Source organism: Limanda limanda, chromosome 3, assembly GCF_963576545.1.
Source record: "Limanda limanda chromosome 3, fLimLim1.1, whole genome shotgun sequence".
NCBI lineage: Eukaryota > Metazoa > Chordata > Actinopteri > Pleuronectiformes > Pleuronectidae > Limanda > Limanda limanda.
In genome coordinates, this window is record NC_083638.1 from 21646202 (window position 1) to 21670969 (window position 24768).

At 40.2% G+C, this 24768-nt stretch overlaps 1 protein-coding gene across 1 annotated transcript in view; it reads left to right on the plus strand.

Moving 5' to 3' along the window:
• The window catches only part of cpne7 (copine VII), a 28648-nt gene extending 4512 nt beyond the window's left edge, over positions 1-24136 (plus strand). Inside the window, exons 2-15 of the mRNA XM_061068206.1 lie at positions 560-742; positions 947-1021; positions 3932-4006; positions 8112-8195; positions 8277-8366; positions 8597-8695; positions 8905-8991; positions 9323-9382; positions 10516-10649; positions 17267-17321; positions 20672-20723; positions 21081-21214; positions 22697-22933; positions 23987-24136. Of these exons, the coding sequence (XP_060924189.1) occupies positions 560-742; positions 947-1021; positions 3932-4006; positions 8112-8195; positions 8277-8366; positions 8597-8695; positions 8905-8991; positions 9323-9382; positions 10516-10649; positions 17267-17321; positions 20672-20723; positions 21081-21214; positions 22697-22933; positions 23987-24136 (1515 nt within the window). The remainder of the gene's footprint in view (positions 1-559; positions 743-946; positions 1022-3931; positions 4007-8111; positions 8196-8276; positions 8367-8596; positions 8696-8904; positions 8992-9322; positions 9383-10515; positions 10650-17266; positions 17322-20671; positions 20724-21080; positions 21215-22696; positions 22934-23986) is intronic.
• Positions 24137-24768: the final 632 nt, after the last annotated feature.

Genomic DNA, 24768 nt, shown 5'->3' on the forward strand with positions numbered 1-24768 from the left:
TATTTTCCTGCAATCTTCTGATTGCACCAGATTGTGCCTCTTGGTGGCCCTGTTCTGTGTTTTTTTTAAAGATTTAAATCCCTAAAATGGTGACGATATAAATCTCTATATGTGGAAATGATGATGCTCACTGATGATTAGTCCTTAAGATAAATCGCAGAGCATATAACTGTGTGATGGCTAAATCCTGCATCATGAGCAGGGACCTCAGAGAGCTCAGCTTCTGCTTGTCAGGAAGTCAAAGGCGAGCCGGGATGTGTTGTGTACGCTGTGATTAAATGTCAGAGGCCTGTGATCTTCTTTCATATCATTCTCTCGACATAAATGCCACAACATTTGCCCTTCCGTGTGTATATCGGCCGGTCTTCCTTTAAATGCTGTAAGCCGGAAGACCAGTCAAGACTATTTTCTGAGCTCTTACTATAAAATAATTGTATTCAAAGAAAGGCTTGATTTCCTGAAGGACGGACTATTACTTTGATCAGACATATGATGAGTCTGAATCAACTTGATAGCGAAAAGTGTCGGGTTGGAAATCCTCCTGTGTGTTCTCTTTCAGCTGGACAGGACAGAAGTGATCAAGAGCAACCTGCACCCGGTCTTTGCCAAGGTTTTCTCTTTGGACTACTACTTCGAGGAGGTTCAGAAGCTGCGGTTCGAAGTCTACGACATCCATGGCACCCACAGCATCGGCGCCCGGGACGACGACTTCCTCGGGGGGGTGGAGTGCACCCTCGGCCAGGTAGGCAGCTTCACTCACTTGTAGCAGTTGTGTTTTCCTTTAAACTCACTTATAATTCTGCTCCATTAAAAATTGTACATGTGTTTTCTACCTCTGTGTTGTTTCCAATAAATAAACATGATGCTGTATATATGCATAGTGTCGCTCTACACGGCTCTTTACAGCTTAGGACTGAAAACGTTGCGCTTATCTCGCTCTCTGCAGATCGTGGCCCATAAGAAGATGATGAAGCCTTTGCTGCTGAAGTACGGGAAATACGCCGGCAAATCCACGATCACAGTAGGTTTCTCACATTGTGCAAATTACCTTACTGCTCTGTCCACTGAAATTGTCTGGATTGCTGGACACATTGTCCTCACTGAGCACTTTAGCTCCATTCCTGCTCAGCATTAGAGCTCACCCAGGGAACACAGCACGTCCGTATAAGACATTCTGCAGGTCTAAGATATCACATGTGTCTGATGTGAAAAAGCAGGTCATTAACCACCATCTTACAGTTAACAACCCAGAGGTGGAAGAATATAATCAACCAGACAAACTCTGGTTCGCTCTGCCTTGTGAAAACACAGGAGAGTCTCTTCTAATTAACTTTTATTGCAGACGAGATGCTTTAAGGTGTTTTTCAGTTAATCTTATATATGTACAAGAAGTAGATGATGTAGCACTATTATTGAATCCTCTTTTTCGGCTAAGCTTGTTTTTGTGTCCATCCGCTGTAAATGTGTTGTAATTTTAAGCTCCTTGAACTCAGCATCCATCCATCCATCCATTAATCTATCCATCCATCCATCATCCATCCATCCATTGCCTGCCACCCATCTTGGGTCAAGTCACAGTGACAGCAGGTCAAGCAAAGCTGTCCTGACGTCCCTCCAGCAATGTTTTCCAGCTCCTCCTGGGGGACCTGCCATCATTGATCTCAGGTCGAGGTTGTTCTGGTATCAAGCCAAGTCGATGATTATTTATGTAGCACATAAATGACAAGCACCGACTTAATGTGCTTCTAGGTAAAGGTAAAGGCAGATAGATACACGGAAAAACTATTATACTACTAAACATATGAGTTTAAAATATAGGACTTAAAATAATGAAAAAACAAATTGAAAGTTTTAATTAGTAACACACAAGCACAGAAGTACAACAACAAAACACCATTGAAACATTTGTTAGGTACGGAAACACAGACACAGTCAATCTGCCCCTCAGCAACTTCCAGCTGTGTGTTATTCTCCGAAGAGAGCTGCTGCACATCTGCCTGCCGCCTCTCACCCTGGGTCCAGCTCCTCTATTTGTCATTTCCCCTTTCGCCGGATCTGAGAATTACTTAAACCAGAGCCTGCAGCAAAGACCTTCTCAAGGTTCTCTTTAGCTGTAAGGATGGCACACAAGGGACCACCTTATATATGCAATTAAAGAGAATACAGAGGAACATGTTAAATATTTAACATGTTGCATTGCTCTCATGACGGCGCTTAAATGTCTTCAGTTACATTCTTAATATTGTTCAGTTTCTTTCAGGTTTGATTTCTACACATTTACAGGAAGTGTGTGTTTATTTTCAATGTATACGTAAATACAAACATTAACAATAATACATTTGTGAAATTGGAAGTTGTAGAAAACAATGACACGCAAACACATATTTGTATTTCAATGCAGTATTGTTAGGAATCTTAATGTTACAATGCGTTCTTTGATTCCTTACCATAACAATAACTATAACAGCTACATGCCTAATCCTAACCCATGTCCGAAGCACAAATATCTAATACTTCACTCGACCCAAAAATGTACTTTTAAATATGAATTGATCAAAATGTGCTCAATCTAAAGGTTTAAGGTCTTCACGAGAATATAAATACAAGAGGACTCACAGAGACACACACACACACACACACACACACACACACACATCTTTGCCCAAACCCTTTATAAATCGTTTCCCCTGCAATTGCTACCTGTCAGGAGCAGCTGTCGTACAAAAAGCACAACTCGCCTCCTTTGCCATGTGTCATCATTGTCGAGCTTTGTCAATCTGTGACCGTGAACAGCCACAGTTCTGGCACCTTGATGCAAAGTTTCTGTCATACTCTGATCGCGGAGGAGGAGACAACAAAAGCCAGCTCCTCGTTCCTGGTGGCGAGCCTGTCAGTCTAGAGGGAGCAGCAGTCGGAGCGAGTCAGCTGCTTGCAAACTTTACTGCTGCATTTTGCTGTACACGATGAGTTCCATATTCATAAAGAGTTTAATGTACAAGCTGAGACAATAACCTGAGACAGCTGTGTCTGCAGCTGATGGTGCTCTCTGTTAATGTCCATGTCCTGTGTCAAGTAAAAGCCACGTCAGAAGAATCACTGCTTACCACAGGGCAAGAGCACATTTGGAAATAGAAAAGAGAAATGCTGTCCGAAAACTACACAAGTTTAAGGACATGGGGGCTTGTATTAGAACTTGATTAAAAATACACTAGTACAGTGCCTGTTGTAAACCCGCCTGTTTGGAATGGACTGTTGTCATGGTCTGTGGTATTCCTCCGGAGCTACTTCAGAATTATTTGTCATCAGTGAGTCCTCCTCAAACGATATACTGTCACTTTTTATCATTTGTGTGCTGGCTGTTGTGTGCAAAGCTTTTTATAAACAGTATGTGGTGCAGAGTGATGTTAGAAGACTTTGTGTTCATCCTGGTTTATCTGCGGGGAAGAATTTATAGTCAATTTTTTTCATAAAATTAAAGGGGATTTGCTTTGTTATTGTTCACATGTTTGTTCAAAGGTCTGTTAAACCATCAACAAAAACATCCGGCCTTAAGCTCACATGTTTTCAAATGAAAAGCTCTGTAATTCAGCTTTACTAAACCTTTGAAGCAACAAAACAAACATTGTGCTTTTAGTTTTAACAGTAAGTGATTCCCAGGACCACTAAGAATACACAAGGCAAATGTGGAGCTGATAAAATGACTGGTTCACGAGATATGTATTTCATATACAGACGTTGTGGAATGAGTGGGTAGATTAAATATAATCAAAAAGGTAAGAAAAGATTTGTAAAGGCTTCATCTGCAACTGAATATCAGTCGTCAAATAGTTTGACGATTGATATTGACCAATGTTCTTCAGTCATAACTGTAGTTTTCCTTAACAAAGCCAACTAGTAGAAAATATTCAAGACATATTTTATTTCTTTTCAGGTTCACTCTGAGGAAATTTCTGGCAACAACGGATATGTGGAGCTCTCCTTCTGTGCCAAGAAGCTTGATGATAAGGTGAGAAGCAGCGCATGTTTTGTTCAATATACCAACACAGTGCATGTTTTATTAGATGTGGCTTAGTAGCAGTAGACAGGGACTGAAGTAATAATAACAGAATAGTCATCATACTATAACCATACCATACCATACAATAAAGAGAAAGACTTATTGTTGTGCACATGTAAAAAAATTACTTTATAAATCATTATATAACACATGATATTGCATTATTATAGTTCTAAAATATAAAGTTTATTTATTGTTGTCAACATACTAGTCTGGCACGTAAATGACATGACAGATTATTATATCACATGAAATCTGAGTTGTCACAGAATTCACATGGTTCCATTCTAAGGCGGGATACTGTTGACCTTAGCTCCACATGCTCTCACTCTGTCTAACTTTGCTGAAGGCGTGTTTCAATCAAAAAGACAGCAGGAGCTCACATCCAACTAAAACTCTGACCATCAGAAGTCGCACCGTGTTCTCAGGAGCAGGAATCACAACGCAAGACTCCGAGACAGCCATTAAATCTCTGTTGTATCGGGAGGAAAATTCACATTTTCGACAACATATTTATTTATGAAACTGAACCTAAAAAAAGAATCTTCCCTCCTGTGCATGTGATATTTGCTCTGTGTATCCAGTCTCCTCCTGGAAGTCTTATATTTCTGATGAAATGCTGGAGGATGCACACACTTGTTTTGTTTGAACTGAAACAACGGATTTCTGCACAATCAAATAAATCACTGTGACATTTTAGGATGTCGCAGATGCAGCAGCATCATAGAGGCACAATGGTGTGAAATGATGAGCCAATGAATGTTGAAAATGTTCATGAACAACGGTGTGAATGTGAACACCTTTTTACTTCTGGATGCAGTTGAAAATTACATACACTGACTTTGCTCGGGGAGTTTCATTCTTGTTGGAAAATGTTACCACCTTTTAGAAGCGTTGATTACAAATGTTCTTCTCCGGAATAGCCGCTGGATATATGAAGGTCTGGCTGTGAGAGGTGGGAACATTTAAATGTCGACAACAAAGACGGATGTGAGTTTGATCACATTTGCTTCAAAGCAAAGTTGATGCAGTTTCAGATAGCGATGTGATTTGAGTTATCAGGAATTTCCTTCGCTTCAGCAGCTGCTTCTGGACAGCGAAAGGAGACATAAAGGTCACCCTGACAATAATTTGCTTAATGAGTTGTTGCGGCCAATGTGTTAACATAATTAGTTAGTTTGTACCATTAAGTGATTTGTATTTTCAGTGAAATGTAGTTTAGTGTGTTCCATTCATATATGGAGTGATGCTCTGTCACACTGGTCGTCTGATGGAGGAGGGATATTCACTTTGTTCTCTATGTTCAGTGGGCTGACTCATGCTGTCAGTCAGCACTGGCTTGATGCAGGGGCTTGGTCTGTGTGTAGGCATGTAGCCACCGCCAAAAGAGGAACAAGTTATATTACATTCATTTTGTTGTCTAAGTAAGTCATTGTGGCAAACACCAAGGTAGCTTTGGATAGTCACAACTGTGAACATGTAAGAAACGTGTGAAACACACAAGATGTAACATGTGGAGGCTTTAAAATCTGTTATCTTTGATATATGAAGCACCATTCATACACAGAGATAGATTCAAGGTGCTAAAAGGTGTCGATATAGCTGGGAAACGTAGTGAAAATGAAGTAATGAGAAATGTTACCGAGTATATTTACTCAGAGTAATCACTGCAAGTATCATTCTTCAATAAGTGGTTGCAAACAGTAACATCCAGTGGAAATGTCACGTGTCTGACCACCACTCTGAGGCATTCAGCCTGTCTGCCACTAAATGCTACACCATGACATGGCTGCCTCTGTAAAACCAAAAACCACAAGCAAACAAATGCTAAAACACTCCATCGGTTCATGATTAATCTATCCACTGCTAACATCTAAATGCTTAACAGTGCAGCTTTAACTGATGAACCACTGCGAAGGAGGTATTCATCAGTGTTGAGATAAATGAAAAAGTGAGGCATATTAAGGGGGCCCAGATTTCTATAAGTGTGTAAACTTTTCTGTGGCCTGGGGTCTGTTCAGCCTTGGCAGAGGTATGAGTTATTTTGAGTGCTCTTCTATTTAATTGATGGGGACCAAGATGCTGTTTAAAGGGCCGATGGTGGATGTCAACAGGTGAGATACATGATCACCTTGTCAAACTAGAGTTTGAGATTATGAATTTAAAAGATTTTATCAGTGATCAGGCGTTTTATTAAGTTGTTCAAAATGCATATTAGCTGCATATTGGGTCAAGCAATTTATCTCACACAGACAACAGAGAGTGACTGAAGCGGGGGCAGAGTTTCTGATAACGTGCTCGACGGCTGCATAACCTGAACCTGCTGAGAATATGTTCTAGGAGGATTAATGATGGGATATCACCGACTGTGTTAACGGGGGCCATGATTAACATTATCTGTATTGTTAGTGTGGGATTACAGTTTGACATGTGCATCTGATCCGCTCAGTCCATGCTGCCAATGCCACTGGCTAGCAGTTGCTATGACAACAAGGAAAGGATGCTCTCTTTTTTTTTGCCTCCGTCCCTCAGGAGATGTATATGGATAATTTGGCAGGAAATACAGCAGTAACAGTTTCATTCAGTGCTCTCAAAGGCTGGGACACACACACACACACACACACACACACACACACACACACACAAGCGCGCGCACACACACGCACACACACTCACATTCACAAACACACACACACACACACACACACACACACACACACACACACACACACACACACACACACACACACCCACACTGTACATTGACTTACATTAATTTCCTGGAAACCAACCATAATTGCTATAAGGTAATCCTAACCCCAACTCTTAACCCCAGCCTTAAAACATGTCTTCACCTTAATGTGAAGAATAATATCAAGGCCACACACACACACACACACTTGAACACATATACACACAGGCACACACAGTTATCATTTGTTTTCCTCTATCAAAATTCAATTGACCTAAATAATCAGTGTTGCCCTGCAAAGATGATTTGAGGCTATTGCAAATAACTGCAGAGGATACATAATCTTAGGCACATTTTCAATTTAGCGGGATATTCACTAATAACGATGAGGTAAATGGACGCAGCTTTCATTGAATTGGAACCTGAAACTGAGTCTTTTTAGGTGCATTAAGCACATGGGAAGTCGTTGAGTGCAAAATAAAGTGTAGAGTCTCTGCTGTGAGCTTGAAATGTTGGCTGGCGAAACCCATTAAAATGTTTTAGAACTGCGAGGCCGGTTGTAAGGGGGGGGATAACAGGTCACTGCGTTTATTGGCTCAACAAACAGCTTTAAAGTTTGAATGGAGAAGAAAATGTAACAAGTTGGGATGTGTCATGATTTAAAGTACCTCTGCCTCTGCAAAGAAGCAATGAGGAATCAACATCAGCAGCCAAAAAACCTTTATATGCATAATGAGATAACCCAAACACAGGACTTTGATTAGTGATGCTGTTCTGTTATTTCGCCTGAATCGTGCTCATCACATATTTACTACAGTAAATATTAGCAAATATTTTCTGGCTCAAGACAAATACTGTGAATCAAGTCCTCAGTGATTGTGTAGGAGTCATTCATTCTCATTTGTCTCTTGTTAATTTTGGTCCCAAAAAGAAAACAAGGACATTCCTTTTTTTTACACAAAAACTCCCCAAAATTGAAGCCAAAGCCTCTTGATCGCCCCCTGGTGGCTGGCTGTAGTATAGGTCATGAATCCCGCCTTCTCCATGGCAATCTGTAGGATATGAACCAAACCACAGTACAAGAGACAGGAGCTTAAACTAAATGACAGAGGCTGAAAAGAGGAGCTGCAGCCAAAGACAGTATCAGGAAAGTGGTGTGTTTTCTGAATATTAAAGCATGTTGAACTTTTTAAGTATTAACCCAAATTAAAATGATAAACCTGAATATGAAAATGATATGTCAATCTGAAGGAAATACTTCAGATTGACTTTCTAATCTTTCCTGTGAACCAATTGCTTTAGGGCCTGTTAATAACATTAAGAGACAGTTGCTTCCATATTCTGTTTTCTCTGTTCCTGCAGGATCTCTTCAGTAAGTCAGACCCATTTTTGGAAATATACAGAATCAATGACGATGCGACCGAACAGCTCGTGCACAGAACTGAGGTAAAGACGTCACATTCCCTCAGTTTCATCCAGAGCCGTTTATGCATTCTCTTCACATGTGACATGTTCCTGCTCTAACAGGTGATTAAAAACAACCTGAACCCTGTGTGGGAGCCCTTCAAAGTGTCGCTCATCTCCCTGTGCAGCTGTGATGAGGACCGAAAGCTCAAGGTGAGATACACACCATTAAAAACCATAGGTGTCACTGTGGGAATCTGAGTGTGACGACTTCCATTCAGCTGAAATCTGAGAGCAGAGCCGTGCCGAGAGAAGTCACATAGTAAACAGCGTTGTCTGTGTGTGTGTGTGTGTGTGTGTGTGTGTGTGTGTGTGTGTGTGTGTGTGTGTGTGTGTGTGTGTGTGTGTGTGTGTGTGTCTCTCTGTGTGTGTGTGTATAACAGTGCCTAGTGTGGGATTATGACTCCAGGGGGAAGCACGATTTCATTGGCGAGTTCTACGCCACCTTCAGGGAAATGCAGAAAATCTCCAGTGGAAATAAGGTCAGTGAGCAGAGAGACGGAGCAGAGACAGCCGTGTAACTGTTTCATCCATTTCCAATATGCTTCTCATTTTACTCTGCTGAAATCACAGACTGGATATAAAAAGGCTGGAATCCATCAATGATGAAACACTTGTCATGTGCTCGTATGTGTGTGTGTTCGAAAGAGATTTTGCTCCCATTTTTCAACTTCAACCCTCTTCGTTTAAGGTGACGTGGGATTGTATGAATCCCAAGTACAAACTGAAGAAGAGAAACTATAAAAATTCAGGAGTTGTCATCCTCAGTGACGTTAAGGTAGGAATCTGCTGTACGGATTAATCATATCTAACAGGAGGGAGTTGAACAGTATTTTGCTGTTTTATTTCACTTTATGACATAGGAACAAAATATAAGAAACGCATATAAGAAAAACATTTGCCCATGAGCTTTTTGTTTGGTTTTATTGTCCATCTCAATGTGAAACTGTAATTACTGTTAACAGTTGCTTTCACAACATAAAACACTCAACAGATTAATTAAGTTAATTCTGTTTCAATGATCAGATGCCACGAATACTGACGCTGACCATTTTCTCTCTTCCACTGAAACACATCTTCTGAAGAAATTTGTTTGTTTTTCCTTGCAGCTCCACAGAGTGTATTCCTTCTTAGATTACATCATGGGAGGATGCCAGATTCATTTTACGGTGAGTTGGTGTAGCTGTCATTGTGCTTTCAACTGTAGCTGTATGAAATGCACTGAGGATTTTTTTTTAAATCCTAGCCCCCATGGCTCCTCCATACCTGTTGTATCTCCTCCATCCCTTCTCCCCTTCCCGTGCCCTGCGCTCCTCCTCAGCTGCTCTCTCTTCTCTCTCTCCCCACATTCAAAGTCGGCACTACCAGAGCCTTCAGCTGCTCTGCACCACGACTCTGGAACCCTCTGCCCCCTCACATCTGCCAGCTGGAACTGTTCAAATCACATCTTAAAACACCTCTGTTTAGAACAATCTACGACACATGACATCTCATCCGCCCCTCAGCAATCAGATTTCTATTTTTGGTTTAGTTCACATATGATGTAGTGTTAGGTGTCTATGCCTCTTAGCCTGTTTTTACTCTTGCTTTTGCTTTTTAACTCTTCTTGAGTCACATATGTGGTATAGATCCGTGTTTGTGTCTCCTAATCTGAATTCAACACTCATATATAACTTTTTCAGGTGTTTTATTTCTGATATATTGTAAGGTGTCATTGAGCATCTAGAAAGGCGCAGTGAAAACTTTTTTAGAACATTTTTATTATTGTATAGTTGAACAGACGTTGGTTTGCTGCAGTCAAAATGCAGTGAACATTTTCCAGCTTTTTCTTTTGTTGTGAAATACAAGACAAATCTTTTTTATTCTCCGAAACTCTCCCTGATGGTGTTTTAAGTTCTCTTATTGTAGGCAGCCTCGAATAATCATTTCTAACCTTCTTCCACTCCTGCCCTTTGGTCTGGCCTCTGTAGCGCTATACCTCACAACGCTATGAATATTAATCACGGGGACTGCTGTGATACATGCCGTTCCTTCCTGGATGAAATAACCAGCTGCTTGGATCTTAAGTGTGTGGAAGCTGCTGCTGCTTCAGTGTATGTGGGTGGAGAAAGTTCAAGTTCCTACCTCTGATCAGATAATTTATACTGCCATCAGGCATCTTTCAGGCTCGCTCGCTTACAATAACTTCCTCTATCATGAGCAGCCAAGTAATAGTCTTGGCAACAAAAAAAAAAGTTTCAAGCACCAGAAGAAAACTTAACTGACTGTGTTCTATTGTTCCCTTTGCACTTCTTTCTACCAGGTTGCCATTGACTTCACAGCCTCCAATGGAGACCCCAGGAACAGCTGCTCATTGCACTACATCAACCCGTACCAGCCCAACGAGTACCTGAAGGCTCTGATAGCAGTAGGCGAGATCTGTCAAGACTACGACAGGTTTGTAATTTATTTTTTGTCTTTGCAGTAAAGATTGTCTGCGTCTCCTGTTGTGAAATTGAGCTGCAGAACAATCCCTGCATGTCATTTTGTTGGGAAATCTCACTCTGAAATGAGCCACTCTGTGTGAATGACACACAGGGGCTGTAATGGAAATCGTGGGCATAGGAGGGCATAGAATCCTGCAGGTTATTATATATAGATATTTTTGCTGCTGACCTACCAGCTCCCCTCCATCTCCAATTCAATTCCTCACGGAAATGGACTGTGCATTCTGAATTCTCTCCATTAGCCGAGTTACAAGCCTCACATTGTCAAACAAGAAGGGATTACTTGCAGCTCACGTACCATCGTGTTCAGTGTCCGCATCATGTTCACACTGCTAAATCAAATTTAATCTGTGCCAAACCCGTTTTTATAAGTAATTCACGATAAACTGTTTCTACAGCAAAATTAGAGCAATCAAATTTAGGCCTCTACAGAAATTACTTATGCATGAGGCTTATCAGGGGCTGAGGATGGTGCCATCAGCAGTCAAGGACACTGACACTATATTGGACACACTCTGTGGTCGTTCCTCAATGATTCACAGTTTTTTTCACCAAGTATCCATGAATTTCAATCTTTTAACGATCTGTCAGAGAGATGACATTTTGACCTTGATCTACGCCTCAGGCGTTTAGAGCGGACAGCTTTTTGTTAAAGACTTCTGAGCTAGTTTTCAGTTTGTTTCTAAACCATTCAGCTGAACAGTTTGGGGGAAAAAATGACAGACACAACATTTCTCTCATTTCATTGTTTAATTAAACAGATAATATAATCAAGCAAATCAATGTGAAGAGTAAAGGAAATGCATCTTATATTATAACATATTGACAAATACTTAAAAACGATCAGTTTCTATTGAAGTCAATTCAATTACTTGTTTTAATAATGGATTAGTACTTTTGATCAAGTCATGATTATCCTAGTTTTATGTGACCTCAATTTCTTCTCACATCATCATGAAATAATGTAATTTTCCATGTTGCGTGACTTCCCTGCCGAGTCTACCACCACACACCCACTCTCCACTCAGACACAAATTTGCAAATTGGTGCTGTTTTTCTGTTTGCATGTCTGCTTATGTTTCGAAAAATGATTACAAATGCAAACGTCTCATTGAGGAGAGAAGAAATTACTTTCAAGAGAAACAAGTTCCCTCATCCAAGGGTGATGTGTGTTATAGAAAATCCAAAGTGAGCTATTTGAGTGGATGGAAATAAAAAGTAATGGAATTGCATATTTTTCTAGTTATTTTAAAATACATTTTGTGAACATTTGTCCACAGGTAAAGGATCAAGTGATTTATCAGGCTAAAAAATTATCTTAATTTTCCTCTTCATTACATTTGCTTCAACAGTAGCATTATTTTGAAAGTTTAGTTGAAGGTGGACATCATGGGGGTCTAGATGTTGACTGCTGCATCCCTGGTTTGACATCTCCTCATGTTTTCTTTAATGTCACTGCTCCTGCAAACATATATATACTTTATATATATAATCCTCTGTCCTGGTTCAGTCCCCCACACACACATTATTGAATCAACAGTATGAAGTGGTGTTTGTAAGGACAGCTCTGACTGTTTTACATGCAGAGCTGGTCGCTCACAGCGGTGGCTGTGTGTGCTTTCTCCTGCAGATAGCTCGATGAGTTTCCTCCCAGCATCTGTTGCACTGGTCCGCCTCCTGAGCTTGGATAGGCACACTGCCCTGAACAAACACATGCAGAGCCAGGGACTAGGACAGCAGGATAGCAGGCACTTCAAAAAGAAGTGGGAGGCTTCATGGCTGGAGACTTAACAGAGAAAGTGCACCATGAAGCCAGTTTGAAAAGTCATTAAAAACATGGAAACGATATTTTTACATGAGAACCTGTGCTACTGTAAAAGCACATGTACTGGCTGATGCAGTTTTGCACACATTTACAGTAACACACATTTTTGTTTCTAAAATGACACAACAATTTTGTAAAATATGCACAATTTCTCTATTTTAGTTTTTGCAGGGAGGCTTGCAGGTGCTCGCTAATCAATGGGAAATAATTCATAATAGTATGGTCCGTTTCAGAGAAAGACCCTCTCATCTGTAGAAACTAAGCCAGATGAGGATTAACACTCTGACTTGTGATTTATGCAGATCCCCTCCCAATGAATATCTGGGGAGCACTGTCTGGCTTATTCTAGCATCCGAGAGATAGCACTGGAGACACTGAAAACCTGCCTGAAAGTGAACAGTTCATCAATGGAACTTCATCACTTCCATGTTTAGTCAGATACACAGGAGCATCATGCAGGGAAACATGCCTCTCGGGTACAGTGACAGCAAGTGTAGGCAGCCCTTCCCTCTCAAGTTGGAATTGTTATTGAGGTGTAAAACGTGGGAAGGCAAACCTTTTAGCCTTTAGTGGATAGAGGTGATGTGGGATTGTAGAGTCCTTGCAGAGGAGTGCATTATGGAGCTGGCGTGACGAGCTTGTCTGTGTGGGCAGAGGCTCGATTACCTTGCTGAGAACAGTGTGATGCCAGGCACATCTCCCCGAGGCTCCTCACATTTGCAGACATTCACGGACAAACTGACTTGGTGAGAGAACGACCTGTCAGTAGTCTTCTCTTGCCCAAAAGTGCTATGTCATACCTCGACTTTCACAAGATATTTTTAAATGTGCACATAGAAATCAATTGATCACGGCTCCGAGGGCAATTTATAAAAGTGAGGAGGGAAAAGGTAAGGAGCATACATGCTGTATATCCACATTGTTTACAATAACAAGAAAACATGTCAGAATAAAATTGGCTCAGCATGAATTTCTAATTCCCCCTTTCATTACAAATATTTTTCAATGCTGGTGAAGCTGGGAAAACCAATACAGTAGCAATTAGTTTTTTCCTAGTATTTTGCATCTGTACAACATTCCACAGTGTGTTTGAAAGGTCACAACAGTGGGAGAAAAGCCTTTACTGGGAGTTATTTTGATTTAAATGATTTTAAAATTGAATTGAAAAATGTAAATAGCATACAACATATCATTTATCACCTGCTGGGCACTAATTTATCAATTTGTTAGGGATATTGTTACTGGAGTGTGCCTATACCTGAATAAACTACAGCACATTAGCATATGAGTGATTGTATTCCACAGAGCTGAAGTTCATTCACGTTTTTCTTGTTATTCTTTTTTCTGTTTTTAGAATGATAGTTTCCTAATGTGCGCTTTAAATGGCCCATGAACTGTTTGCAGTGACGTTTTTCTAACAGAGCTCCAATTCTCTAAAGCCCTGCAGGCTGTTGTTGTTGTTGCCTTTGGCAGCCGCAGTAAATATAGGAATGCAAGGTTGAGTGAAAAGACACATTTTCCTTTTTATCCTCCAGGAGCAAAAATAACAGTAGTTATAATAATAAAACAGCCTGAGCTGCTGTGCCCTGGTGTTACTGTAACACTATTCCTCAGCAATAACAGCAGTTACTCACCAAATCAAGTTAACTCTGTCAAGAGTTAGTGATTAAGTTTGTTGCTGACAGTGTTATAATCATCACCCTGTCAGTTTGTTTAAGTCCACTTCATTCAGTCAATGAAACACATCTGATTGCACTGAAAAGCTGCTCAAAGCCATATTAGCTCAACCAGAGGACAAACAACTCTCCAATTATCACTTGTCAACACACCAAATAAATGAAAACCAAACGTCACTGTCAATTTTCCAGACTTTGGTACACCAATACAACATTTACAGCAGAGGCTCTCAATGCCTGTCTCAGTCCAAGACCCTCTACCACTTGTAATTACACATCTTCATAGTTATGTGAAAGAAAAACATAAGAGAAATGCCTTAAAAAGATTTGAGACTACTTTCGCCACGTTAAAACTGAATTCCCAAATATCACCTGTTCACATACCCCCCCATTTGAGAACCACTGGTTTAAAGTAAATATATCAAACACATCAGTTTAAATATTTGCCCCAAACTCAGCTGGTGATGATCTGGGGATGTGTGTTGTGATTGCAGCTGGAGAGTTCGGGTTGTTTTATCAGGCATGAATGAAATACAGTAAACACTCTGATAAGGGAGGCAGACAAACAACAATCACTGATCTGACTGAAAATAAGCTGCAACAGCTCTGCTGCTTATCCTGAATGCTACAAGTTTGACGGCACACTAAATATAGAGTAGCCAATACTGTTATCAAGAAAATCTAAAAACCTGTGTGTATGTTTGGAAAAATATGAGTTAAAATATGACAGAAGGTGCTCTGTGGCGCAGGGATGGTAATATTTGATGCAAAAAGGAAATCAACCAAAGCGCTGTTGTTGTGGAAACATTTAAAAGCCTTTATTGATGTGGCTAATGCACGGAAAAGATTAAAACAAATCTATGAGTTGTTGTCTGCGACATGAATTGGGCCCACACTTTTTATTCTTGCACAGCAAGAGCGCCCTGATTTATGTCCTGCTTTTTTGTTTCACAATATATTGTCAGCTTAGTGTTTATTTAATCAACACCATTTATTTGATTTCGGTGGCACTCAATAGCTCTTTGGTAAGACCTTTCCTGTCTGAAAAGTGCACCAAAGATAAAATAATATGCAAAAAAGAAACTAAAAAATACCAGAAGTGGCAATGCTAGCAGACGTAGCCACACAAACCCTTGGGGCGAGAGTGTGTGCAGTGTCCAAGATGCCCGAGGGGACGTGAATGTGCCTCAGAGGAAATCAGAGGCTAAAAACATGGTGTATATGTGAATGTCGGGGCGTGTGGACACTTGGATGACACCACATGAGCAGTATGGAGACATGTCTGAAGAAGAGGTCACTAGGGCCAGAACATTGTTTACCCCAGAGACTCAAACACTTCACCTTCCCCTCCATTGGCATAGTGGTCAACAGATAATGAGTGAAGTTTCATTTTTGGTGAACTATCCTCTCTCTCTCTCTCTCTCTCTCTCTCTCTCTCTCTCTCTCTCTCTCTCTCTCTCTCTCTCTCTCTCTCTCTCTAATACACATCTGACCATAGCTTGTATTTCTATAAAGATTCTGCACCTTTGTTTAAGAGTAAAATTATTGCACAAGTCTTTTGAGGCTACAATTAATAATTTATTGTTCTATCCACTTAAATTGAATTGCTGTTGGTTGACTACATTCACAGTAATTCACCACTCTTTTCAGCCCTGTTTGAGATCAATCCTTCATTTTCTGTGTTGGACACTCAACAGTTTACTCTAGAGTAGCATTTAAATCGAGATTTCTTGTGAGGCAGCAGGTGTGGAAACAAAACCAGTGGGTTTTAGTGGCACAGTGGTAATTTTCACTTCAGTAAAGGCAAAGCAAGTTGATTTTCTGTGGCTCTTGAAGGTGAAGGGCTTTACACTTTACTGTAACCTACTCTTGTGAGAAATTAGTTATTATTAAATTCAATAAAAGGCCCTGGCAAACTTCAAAGTCTTCTGCCTTCATTTAAAAGAGCTGACAGGTGCAGCAGACGTGCAGTTCTCTGGGAGTTTGTAGTAAATGAATATGAATGCTGCCACATGTTTTTACAAATCTTGCTGAGACAAAAGTCCCTTCATCTTCAAAATGCCACCTCAAAAAACTGCTACTTCAGTTTTACTTGTGTTTAACCAAATCAAATACTGACACATGCAATTTTTGATTTGTTCAATCCACTTACAGAAAGCTTGTTTGAGATTATAGTCCCCTGATGATATGGTTATGTACATTTATGTCATGCGCGTAGTAGTCATACGAAATATTTATGTTTTCCATAATCTGAGCAAGTGGGAGCATCTAGATGTTGAACAGAAGAGGCCCTAAAGGGCAGCCTTGGGGAACTCCACCTCTCAGAAGTGAAATTAGCAGTAAGGACAAAGTAGTTCCAGTCCTGTAAGTAGGATTTAAGCCACTTTAGTGCTGTATTAGAAAGAACCATCTAGTTGTCCAGTCACTAATAGGCTGACTGTGTCTAAGACAGCATTGAGATCCAGTGATACTGAGATTCTGCCTCTTTGTGTTTAACTGGATGTCATTCATATTAGAAAGAGCAATTCAATGCTTTGTTTTATTAACCAATCGTACATGCATACAATCATATACATGCCATGAACACTATTCTTCTTTTGTCATTCTGCATGGAAATTGTTAAATGCCCTTTATTGTGATAAAGTTCCCTGTTTATAATTCTGACACACATGAAATAGCTGGTTCTAAATATAATGCATTGTCTGGCAGGGAGAGAGAAGCTTGAGACACAATCCTTGTCTTGTTGTTTCGACAAAACACTTCACTGACCCTTTGACGATACCCACACAATCTAACAGCGGAATCTGCTCAGAGTGTGGTACGATGAAGAATTGAGGGAATACAGACCGAGAGACAGGTGCAGTTGCTGGCTGCAGGGAACGTGGGACAGATTTCAATTTGTAACTGAAGCTTTTAACATTTATGAAATGCAAACAAACAAGGGGTTTGCCCCTGGAAACAGATGGATAGAATACATCAATATTTTTCTGATTGCTGTCAACCGCCATCCCAGATGAAACTGTAGCTACTGTAATGAATAACTAATTCATATGCTTGTCGTTTCAGTGACAAAAGATTTTCAGCTTTGGGGTTTGGTGCCAGAATCCCTCCAAATTATGAGGTGAGTATTTCTGTTCGTATCTTTCCTGCATTTCATTCATTCTGTCTTTTTTCTTGCTCTGTTCTGTCTTCAGTCACATGAGAAGCATTAAACATACTATATATTCATGTGCTCTTATCGTATCCTGGTATTTTCCGCTACTCTGGAAATTTATGTTAAGCGAGCGGATTTTTGACCTATTTCATGACACACTTTTGTCATTCTGTCAAATTTTCACATTTAAAACTAATTAGAGGGCCCTTTCTTATTCATAAGCCGCCTTTCTTAAAAATATCATCTTGTCTTGAGAAAATAACATATTCCAATGAAATAATAGCCCTGTAGTGTTGTTGCTTCATTTACATAAGAATTCATGAGTGTGAGAGCGTTTGTTTAAGCAAATTGGACACTGAGAACCAAAAGCCTTCAATGATTCTGTATAGAGCCCTGGGGAGACATCTGACATGTAAAAAGTGTGCGTGTGCATGCGTGTGCATGCTTGACACACAAACACACGCACACACACACACACACACACACACACACACACACACACGCACACAGGCACACCCAATGCTGTTTGATAATCTAAATCAAACCAGATGAATCTATGTTTAATGTGAGATTGCGATGAGCTATGTGCCAGTCTGAAACACTAATAATTATAATTTTAATCATGCAAAGATTTGCAGCTCAGTAAATACAAACTATTAATTTTTTAATTTACCATGACAGTGACTGCCTGCAGGAGTCAGAATTATTTTACTGCATGCTGTTGTCACATTGTGGTTGGTTGTATGGATGAATGTTAATAACTGTTAAGTCATTAGACAATGATTTGCAACTATTAACTCTGGTTACACCTGTGTGGAACTTTGACGAACCTGGTTGTTGTCGTGCACTCTAGTCCTGTACTGTATATAATGTATAAAAACTGTGAACAGAAAACAAGAATAAGAAAAAGCTCCAGTATGTGAGTTTGCAAGCCGAGGATGCATCACATAGTGAGTGAGTTTGAATTAAGAAGTGAATTCATGGGAAGCCTCATAGTTTATTGCAGGGAATGTTGCTTATTGTGTTCAGTGAATTTAAAGCTCTCAGAAAATTAGTTTTACATTCTAGGGGAGCTGGAGGAAGCTCTCACACACATAACTTGTTCGGTGCATTACTGGTGTGTTTGCCCACGTTTAGTTTGTTTGTTGCTGTCAATCAAACTCTGGCAGAAATGTTTTTTGGCCATGTCGTATCATTTGCTCATAGACAGATGATGACTGATGATGCTTGTACACCTTGTTTTGATCCGGATCTTTTCATGTTTGTCGTCCATGGTCCAAACCAACTGACAGATAATTCAGATCAAAAGAGGTGGTCTTAGTCAGGATCAAACTGAATTATGGGTCGGATCATTTGCGGTGTGAAAACACTCTTTTGGATAGTTTGGACTTTTGGATCAGCTGCAAGAAGTTAAGAAAACGTGGAAGCGGCTTCCAGGAATAATTAAAATCTTCACCTCAGATGATATAATGTTTGACAAGGATGTCCATGTGGTGCATTTTAGTGTTGACTACTGTCCGATTTTGTTGATACTGATAGTGATATTGCACTGGTGACAAAATTTATTGAATAAACCAGCTCATTGAATTTATTAATTCACATGGAAACACTACCACCAACCGATTAATGTCTAGTAAAGGTAGACGCAGCTTAGAAGTTGATGACAACAAGACGTACCTGTGTCATAGAAAGGTCTTTAGTTTGATCCATAGATTACAATGGGAAACCAAAACTAACCAGATCAAATGTAAACCAGTAACAAAAACACGAACCTTGGTTCAGACTTTGAGGTGAGAAAACACCCTGAGGCAAATGGTTTTCGGTATGTTTTTAGAGTTTTATTTTGGCAAACCTAAGAGATGAAACTGAAAAATTGCACGATATAAACTTGTGTGGCTAATGATGTTACTGATGTTTAACAATACTGTGCTCCAGGTAAGAGTATCTGTAAACAAGTGAACAAGCCTGCCCCTGGAACACAGCCATTATTCATGTTATTACACAAGATCCCCTCTGCTGCAGAGGCTCAGTGCGAAAAGAGAAAACAGTGGTCTGCTTGATGGAATTCTCTGGAGCTCCTCATATCTATTTGTGCACTGAGTGGATTCAGGCTGTTAATCACATTTAAGACATAAATGACTTTAAGAAAGTAGCCAGCTGGAGAGGAGTCAGTTGTCACTGATCTGGCTGACAGTTGGTGCTTGTGGAAAAAAACACAAACAGTTGCATGTGAGAGGAGGCTTTGAGAGGGGGATTTTGTTTTTTTGCCAGCTTTGAGATAAACAAAGTAAATCTGACATTTGGACAGAAATAATACAGCAGATGAATGGAGCTGGGTTGAAATCTCTTTTCAGAAACCGGATATTAATCATATAGTCCATGGTATATGCTCATTAGTGTGCAGGGAGATGATTCAGGATATAAGCCAACCATTTGGGATGTAATAAACTCTTATTAGTACTTAACCGAGTCTCACTGTAGTAAAGTCATTTACAGTTATTATGTGGTTGAAATCTATTGGATTTGGATTTATATCCAATTAAAACAACTTTGCTGGCTCCTGAATAATTGTTTCCCTCTGAACATATTATTCGCATATCATTTTCCTGCATTTATTAATTTACATGCATGACTAATATATCAGCCACCTTTTGGAACGACCCAGTTTTCTGCATTTATTGGTCATGAAATGTGATCTGATCTGCATCTGGGTCACATTTACACACAAACACAATGTGCCTAACACACACACAAACCATTATCGTTTGTCTTTATTGAACACGCCCATTAAATATTCACTGTGCTGCTGGGAGAAGTCGACGAGAAGCCTTGGATTTGATAATTGGTCGAAGCTCGTTTGGCCTCAATATCCTAAACAATCTTTTCCAGTGGCTCCAGATCAGACCTGCACAACCTCCAGGAGGAATTTATAGAATAATAAAAAAATAATTATGATATCAATAATTATGAAGATGATGATAAGAATAGAGCTTAATTTGTTTAGTTCTTATTTAAACAAAATTACAGTGTGTGAGTGTTACCTAATATAGGGGAAAGAAACAACACAGAACAAACTAAACCACACAAAAAAAAGATAGAATTAAATAAAATGTTAAAAACAAACTACATCCGTTAAAAGCAGTTAAAAGTCAGTCATTAAAAGACTTTCCTTTAAATTCAAATTGGAGAAACATGGGCCCTACAGATTGGTGTTGGTTATAATGTGAGCAGCAGCATAAACATCTGGTACAATATGAATATATCGGAGGAGCGCTGCCCTCTCAGAGGTGATTCACAATTTTCTTCTTCATCCACAGGTTTCGCATGACTTTGCCATTAATTTCAACCCCGAGGATGATGAATGTGAAGGTAAGGACGGGTTCAGTGAGAAGTGCACCGCCGATAATACAAGAATTAACATCTGTAATCTGACCACACAGCTGCTAAAATATTGATATTGCTCAGCAGATCACAGAAATGAATACAGAACAGAGCCAACAGTACAGAAGAAAAAAAGCTCACCGTAACAGTTTCTTTGGGAATCCCTGTGTTTGTCAAAATGTTCCACCTTTCAGAGGCTTTAACTGTGTGAGGCAGAAAACATATTCACACCACTACAGATTATTTTGTAGACTGCTGTGAATGGTTGGCTGTACCTTATAGAGCCTTGATTGCAGACAAGTGTATTAAACTCATATTGACGTCTCCTTTTTTCCCCCTGAACAGAGATCCAGGGGGTGGTGGAAGCCTACCAGAACTGTCTCCCCAAGATCCAGTTGTACGGCCCAACCAATGTCTCTCCCATCATTAACAGGATAGCCAAGCTGGCAGCAGGCGACGGCAACATTAAAGATGCCTCTGTGAGTGTCCCTTCATACTCCATTAGACATCTGTGGATGTAACACAGGCTTTGTAGATCTGCCTCCTGCTGAGAATCCCAAGTGAGTAGCCTCTGGTTCACCTCACTGTTTATAGTGATGATGCCTTACGGCACAGAAGAAAAAGGAGGCTCCCATTATATAATCAATAAGTATTCTTTATATTACACATTGGTGGTGAATGTTCAGGACATATTTTTTATGAAATGTACCTATTTTTTAGTAGTGGCTGCTGCAAACAGTATTTTGAAATCATACCTGATTTAAAAAATGTGGTTGACAGACATAACGACATGGTGAGATTGTGAGACCACACACATTAAATAATCCAGTCGAGACACAGGACCACACAGTTAAATCCCGCGTGGAGATTACAGAGACTAGGTAACTCACCGAAACTCACGTTATCAAACGTGATCTCAGAAAAGAAAACAAACATGGAGGCGGACTGCCGGCGTCTTCAGCTGGTTGCACTTGTCTGTGTTCACAATCCAGGACACTTTAAACAAGCCCTAATGTTTTCTTGTTTTTACCAAAAATAAAGAGTCTTGTTTATGCTCTTGGCAGTAATGACTCAGTTCTCAACACAAGTTTGCATCAACTGGTTGGGGATGCATCAATGATGCATCCATCAACACTTCATTACAGGTCAACATTGAAATCTACCTTTTTCACCCTCGCTAATTAAATCTCACTACAGGGTAATTTCCCCAGATGGCAAACCGGTAGCGCCCCCTTGATCATTAGGACTGAATTAGAAGCAAAATCAGACAGAAAATTCCTCTGGTGTGCAGAGAACCTTGAAAATTATCCCATGGACTGCAGCAAATCTTTTATATTTAAAGACAACATCTACTCTCGTTAGTGTTTTAAATTGTTTCCTGAACATCCCCTCGGGGGAGAAAAGCCTTTATCTTTTTACTATCTTAAATGACCCACTGGGCACACGGCCATTTTGTTCTAAACTATCACACGACTGTATTTGCACCGACCACTTGCAATTATTTACTCATTTCCCCCTTAAATGATTTAATGAGCTGCAGAAAACAATAAGGCTATCAGGAGCCACATTAAACATTAAAAACACACTTATAAGACATTTAGTGAAACAATCAGTAATCCGGCAAACTAATCACGACACATGGGACCAATCAAAAAGGCCACGTTAATATCCTTGTAACCTACTCACATTATAATTCATTTTGCACACACACACATGCATGCACACGTTCTGTCTGAGGTGTAGTTGCTCTGTCCTCTGTTTCCGAAGCTCTCTTTTTTAATATGTTCCTAATCTTTACCACTCCATGGATGATGAAAGGCCTGCCTCCGTCTCCAGAACACACACACACACACACACACACACGCACACACACACACCTTGCGTATAACCGCACGCTGGTGTTAACATGGGTTAATGTAACTGTGGATTAATTCACACTGAAAGCTCTTATCTTCTTCCAGCGATACCACATCCTGCTCATCCTCACAGACGGTGTGGTGACAGACATGGCCGACACGCGTGAGGCCATTGTGCGAGCCTCCTACCAGCCTCTCTCCATAATCATTGTCGGTGTGGGCAACGCAGACTTCACAGACATGCAGATTTTGGACGGCGATGACGGAGTCCTCCGCTCACCAAAGGGAGAGCCAGTCCTCCGGGACATTGTGCAGTTTGTGCCCTTCAGAGACTTCAAAACGGTCAGATTTTTGATTATGTCCCCCACTGTTGTTATTTAAAGAAGTTGTGAATTCTTCATGTAGCTTCATGCAATCAGTGACATTTCAGCTTCACAAATAGTCTGCTCAGAATGAGATGTCTCACGTTCCAAACAAAAACTTTTAACTAAATGTTTGTGTTGCTGCATATATTTAGCATAATAACCAATGATACTGGGTAAAGCCAACAAATGCAGCTGCTGTAATTCAGGACATGAAGAGATGGGGATGAATTTGAATTTGTGAAATATATGCTGTGGACTTCACAGTTAGCCAATTTCAAACCAGCTGAACATGGAAGATTTGGGGCCAATTCTCTGCGCATGCATAATAAAACACCACACGAGGGAAAACATTTTCGAACAATGATGGTCACTCCTCCAGTCAAGCTGCAGATAATGACAGAATCTGCTCCATCCAGTTTGTGGAAAATACCATTTAAAATAATTTGAAATTTATTTACATAAAATACAAATAATTATTGAATAAATGTATTATTGTCCTCTTCTTTTCCACAACATGATTTGGCCACTTTAACTGTTTAATGTATGTCCTTTTACACAGACATTTTTACTAGTTCGATACCTGCTTCTGCCGGTGTCTTGCTGTGTGGCGTTGGCATGTTCTCCCTGTATGTTCTGTGTTTTTATATAGGCTTTCTGTGCGTGCACCCACTTCCTCCCACAGTCCAAAGAGATGGGATTAGGATAACTGGATACTCTAACATTTAATTTAGCTGTAGATGTTCATGTGAAGGGTTGTTTGTCTCTGTATGGCTTTGATATGTTGTTTTCTACATAGTGCTCATCAGTTTAACAATAAAAAATACAAAATGCTGAAATTCAATCACTGCAAGACAAATTATACATTTTGACCAAACTCTTAGGATCAATTTAGTAGATGTTCAAGAGTCACAAACAGAACAGGACATATCTGTTTTCATTTGTCCTTACACACCAGTCCCCTTCACTGGAGACTGTTGTGTATCAGCTCGCAGATGGCAAACAACATTTAACAGTTCTGTCTCCGTTGCAGGCTTCTCCCGCAGCCCTGGCCAAATGTGTTCTGGCAGAGGTTCCCAAGCAAGTCGTGGAGTACTACAGCCATAAGGCCATCTCCCCCATGTGCCCGATAAGGGACACACTCACGCCAATCCTCACCCCGGTCGCCACCCCGACAGAATAACCACACCCCCTGTTCCATGGGACCCAGCTTTGACCATAGCTCCAGTCTGGGAAACGGAGAGGGAGAGCGGGCACATGCCTCGCTGCTTTGGACAAGAAGTGAAGAGAAAAATCTTTCTAGATGTGTTGTTGCTCATTTATTTCACTTTTCACTCCTAAAAAAGTGTTTATACAAGAACAGTGCGTCAGCCACTGTTGGTTATGTTTCTCTGCTCGGTGTGGATCCTGCACTTCTCCCTTGCTGTGCATACTGACCATTCAAGCTGTTTCACGATCATGAATCCTTAATGATGATTTGCTTTCCCCCTAGTTTTTATGCATGCAAGCCACTCCCTCAGTGCCGATCCAAACGTTGGACGCAGGCTTATTATTCCTTACTGCTCACAAAATTCTGCACCTCAACTATGTGTATTATGTTACTTTTTTCTTATCTTCAGACAATTTTAAAGATGTACTGTACAGTATATTGCAGAAGTGAATCACAGGAAGTATAAAGAAGAAGTGTTGCGTTTCTAACTTTGGACATCGACCTTCTAAAGTGTCTCTGGCTGTAGAATTGGTGTTATTTTTGAATACAGACACTATTTCCAGACATGGAAAGATCACAATTTCAAATTTCAGCATGTCACCATT